Source organism: Uranotaenia lowii, unplaced genomic scaffold (assembly GCF_029784155.1).
Source record: "Uranotaenia lowii strain MFRU-FL unplaced genomic scaffold, ASM2978415v1 HiC_scaffold_1568, whole genome shotgun sequence".
Taxonomy (NCBI): domain Eukaryota; kingdom Metazoa; phylum Arthropoda; class Insecta; order Diptera; family Culicidae; genus Uranotaenia; species Uranotaenia lowii.
Window position 1 is genome coordinate 1 of NW_026597597.1, and position 3,513 is coordinate 3,513.

At 42.8% G+C, this 3,513-nt stretch overlaps 2 protein-coding genes across 2 annotated transcripts; one reads left to right on the forward strand and one right to left on the reverse strand.

Annotated features, from left to right (window-relative positions):
* Window positions 1-3: 3 nt before the first annotated feature.
* Window positions 4-696, forward strand: LOC129759441 (dipeptidyl peptidase 3-like; the record flags this gene model as incomplete). The annotated part of the gene is made up of 1 exon (XM_055756893.1): window positions 4-696. A coding segment is annotated over one exon (615 nt), but the record flags the coding sequence as incomplete, so codon positions are not given.
* Window positions 697-1,006: 310 nt separating this feature from the next.
* LOC129759440 (uncharacterized) lies at window positions 1,007-3,166 on the reverse strand. Its single transcript, XM_055756892.1, has 2 exons — window positions 2,639-3,166; window positions 1,007-2,572 (listed from the first exon to the last, which is right to left on the reverse strand). The coding sequence occupies exons 1-2, from the start codon at window positions 2,759-2,761 to the stop codon at window positions 1,271-1,273; spliced, it is 1,425 nt and encodes a 474-aa protein (XP_055612867.1). The 5' UTR covers window positions 2,762-3,166; the 3' UTR covers window positions 1,007-1,270.
* Between the last annotated feature and the right edge of the window lie 347 nt (window positions 3,167-3,513).

Below are 3,513 nucleotides of genomic sequence, written 5' to 3' on the forward strand. Positions count from 1 at the left end.
ATTTTGAAGATTTTTGGACACACTGATGAGAAGGAAATCGATGACATCATCTACGTCAACTGGTTGTTGTTGGTTTGGGGTGGAGTTGGAGTGGCCATGGAGCTGTACAACCCAACTCAGAAGACCTGGCTGCAGGCTCATTACCAGGCACGGTTCGTGATCATGAAAGTGCTGTTGGAAGCGGGAGAGGGTCTGGTCAGTGTAACGGAAACCGAGCCGGGCAAAAACTTGCTACTGAAGTTCGATCGCAGCAAAATTGAAACCGTTGGCAAGGAAGCTATCAAGCAGTTCTTGCTCAAGTTGCAGTATTACAAATCGACCGGGGACTTTGTCGGGGCCAGTAAGATGTACAACCACTACTCGGAGGTGAGCGAGGACGGCCCGTTCCCGTGGGCCAAGTGGCGGGACATCGTGCTGTTGCACAAGAAACCACGGTTGATTTTCGTGCAATCGAACACGCAGCTGGACGAGAACGGCGCCGTGCAGCTGAAGAAGTACGAGTCCAATTTCGAGGGCTACATCAAGTCGTGGACCGACCGTTTCCCGGAAACCGGCATCGATCAGGTCCTGGAACGAATCCACGAACAAGATAAGCAGTATTTTCAGGGATTGTACTAGATGAGGAGGACTGTCCCACGGGAAGATTTAACTGCAATTTCGTATGAATAAACTTATATGCAACAGTTTCTATAGAAAGTTGTTTTTGGTAACATCCGAATAGTTGCTTTATCGTTATCTTTACCCTCAGATGAATTTGGTCTTCAAAAATTCAACAAGGTTTAAATTTTTTTGCCAACCACTGAAACTGAAGACATGTGGATTTCTATTACATCCACCCTATAGGTCGGAAAATCGTCGCCGGCATCTTAGGTAGAGGGAGTATGACGTTCGACATAATAATGGCAAAAGACCATTTGGCAAAATGGACATTTTTTGACACCAAAAAGGTTAGAAATTTATGCAAATTGTTTATTGAAACTTATTTTAAGATTTATAAACAGATTATAACTTAAATGTGTTAATCTACAATATTTTGGTGTCAATTGTCTTCACTTTGGAATTATGTATAAAGAAAAAACATTTTCGATTTGGAATGTTAGCGATCAAAGTAAAAAAAAACCAAATAACGGTCAATTCTTAATAAATAATAATAAATTAGTTCGACTAAACGAAAAATAATTAATGCCTAGTAGGTAATACTTGTTTCGACAGTGCGCTTATTGCCGTCATTGATGGAATGATCCACCGAACTTCGGCGGGTAAATGACGATCACGGTTGGACTTTCTTCCGCAGATTGTACCGCACAGAGGAACCACGGGACGTACTGGAATCGGAAGTCGTCTGCTGCGAGTGATCACGGCGGGATCGATTCGACGACGGTGTCCTCTCGACGATTGGCGATGTTTGACGGCTGAACGAACGACGCTCGTTGGATCTATTCTGACGCTCGTAGTCGCTAGCAGTCGTTTCCGGCTCCAGTTCTGGTTCAAGCGATATCGGAATTTCCACCTGGTGTTGATGGATGATTAAAGGACGTGATCGGAAGACGCGGGTCTCAAAATGGGACCGTTGGCTGTTGAGGGAAGACACTGACATGCGATCGGTCGGAACAGAATGAGCTGATGTTTTATCCGAAGATTCGATCTTCAGTCTAAGTAACTTGTCCATGATGAGAACGTTTTGTTCCCTTATTTCCTTGAGCAGTTTGGTGTTGCTATCTTGAAAGCGATAGGAAAAGTAAAGGAAAACCGGTAAAGCAACAATAACCGATAATCTTCGGATGGTCCACTGCATTTGATCTACTTGCACGTTATCCAGGGAAGAAAGAAATTTGTAAAGTATGATTTCCAAAAGCAAGCTCGCGACAAGATTGATTAACAGGAAGCTCCGAGATTCGGCAGTTCGCTTGGACGATGTGGCAATCATCACGGCCACCAAATAGCCTACGTAGAATATCAACCGATCGACGAAAGAATATCGCCCCACAATCCAACTGTGCAGAAGATAGAATTCTCGAAACAACTCCGTCAACACGGCTTCGTGTTGTTTGGTAGAATTTTTCAAATCTTCCGTTAACCTGTCCAAAGTCAGCTGAGACCCGTTCAACGAACTGGCCAATCCATTTCCCAAAGCAAGCATTTCGGTCTGCAAACGTAATCCTTCCTTTTGATGTTCCAAAACCACCCGCTGTACCTCGCCAGCCATTTCCAAACGGTCGCTCACTTCCCGGGAACGCACGGTGAGCCTTTCCACGGTCCGATCCGATTCCCGCTGCCAGCGTTGGCTCTGCAGAAAGAAGCACATATTCTGAGTCTGAGTGAAGAATTCCGTATAAACCCCAAAGGCTCGGTCGCTCATCTCGCTCATGCACAGCCGCTTGAGACTCTCGGTCCGTTCCGAGGCACAATCTAGCCGCTCCTGGCCGGACATCTCCAGGAAGCAATCGGTAAAGTGCAGTGCCAGATCAACCTGGATGGAATCCGTCAGCGATTGGCATCCGTTGCGTAAGTGTTCCAGCGATTGCATCCAACAGTCACCATACCGAGGCAAGTTGATTTTATTTTCTAGTTCCTGTGGGGAAAAAATAAGTTAACTTAAATTTTAAAAATTCCGAACTTGACACAGAGGGGTACTTACATTGAGTTGATTCTTTCCCTTTTCAGAGATTGCCTGGGAGATCGGGTCATCGTACCTCTGATAATTCGAACCTTCGATATGCTGGACGGCCAGCATTAACAGCAACAATTCGACGACGATCATTTTAAACTCGATTTTTCAATGAGGTACTTTTATTTTTTTTTTTTTTCTTGAAAAAGCAGCGGAAAAAGCGTTCTAGTTTACGGAGCGTCTCAATGGAATTCTTTAGCACTACCTATCAGACAGAAAAACACTATCTCTTCATTTAAGTCAGCTTTCTCTTTAGAATAATTTGTTAGAGAGTAATAGAATAGTACAGACTAGAACTAATTAATTCACTTGTTACTATCGAATTGTATTTCCTTGACCCTAACTATGATTTTATATCGATGGGCTGACGTTAAATCAATAAAGCACAATTACAATAAAGCACAATTACAAAAATTTCTCAACTAAACCGATACATTGCCATTTGCGTATTAAAACGACGCTAGAAACAGCTGGCCCGCAGTTCGCCGAAACGCAAAAAGGGGTTTCTTTGTTTAATGTTTATAAACATTTAGCCCTACACTGAACGAAAATAATTACTAAAAAGTTTACTGAAATATCGTAACATTCTCGAAGCTGATTTTTATTTCAATTTCGCAGACTTTTTAAAAAATTCTGCCTTGGAATAATCATATAGGGCCGTTCACATACGACGTGGATGGAGGGGATGTATGAAATGTCCACGAAGAGGGGGGTTGGGGCTTGGGTCATGTTCACGTGGACATACTTACATCCAAAATATTTTCTAAAGGTGAAAAAATATTAAGATGTTTAATTCAAAATCTTAAAATTGCAAAGCTTTCCAGTTTCAGAATTAGTAATGATAA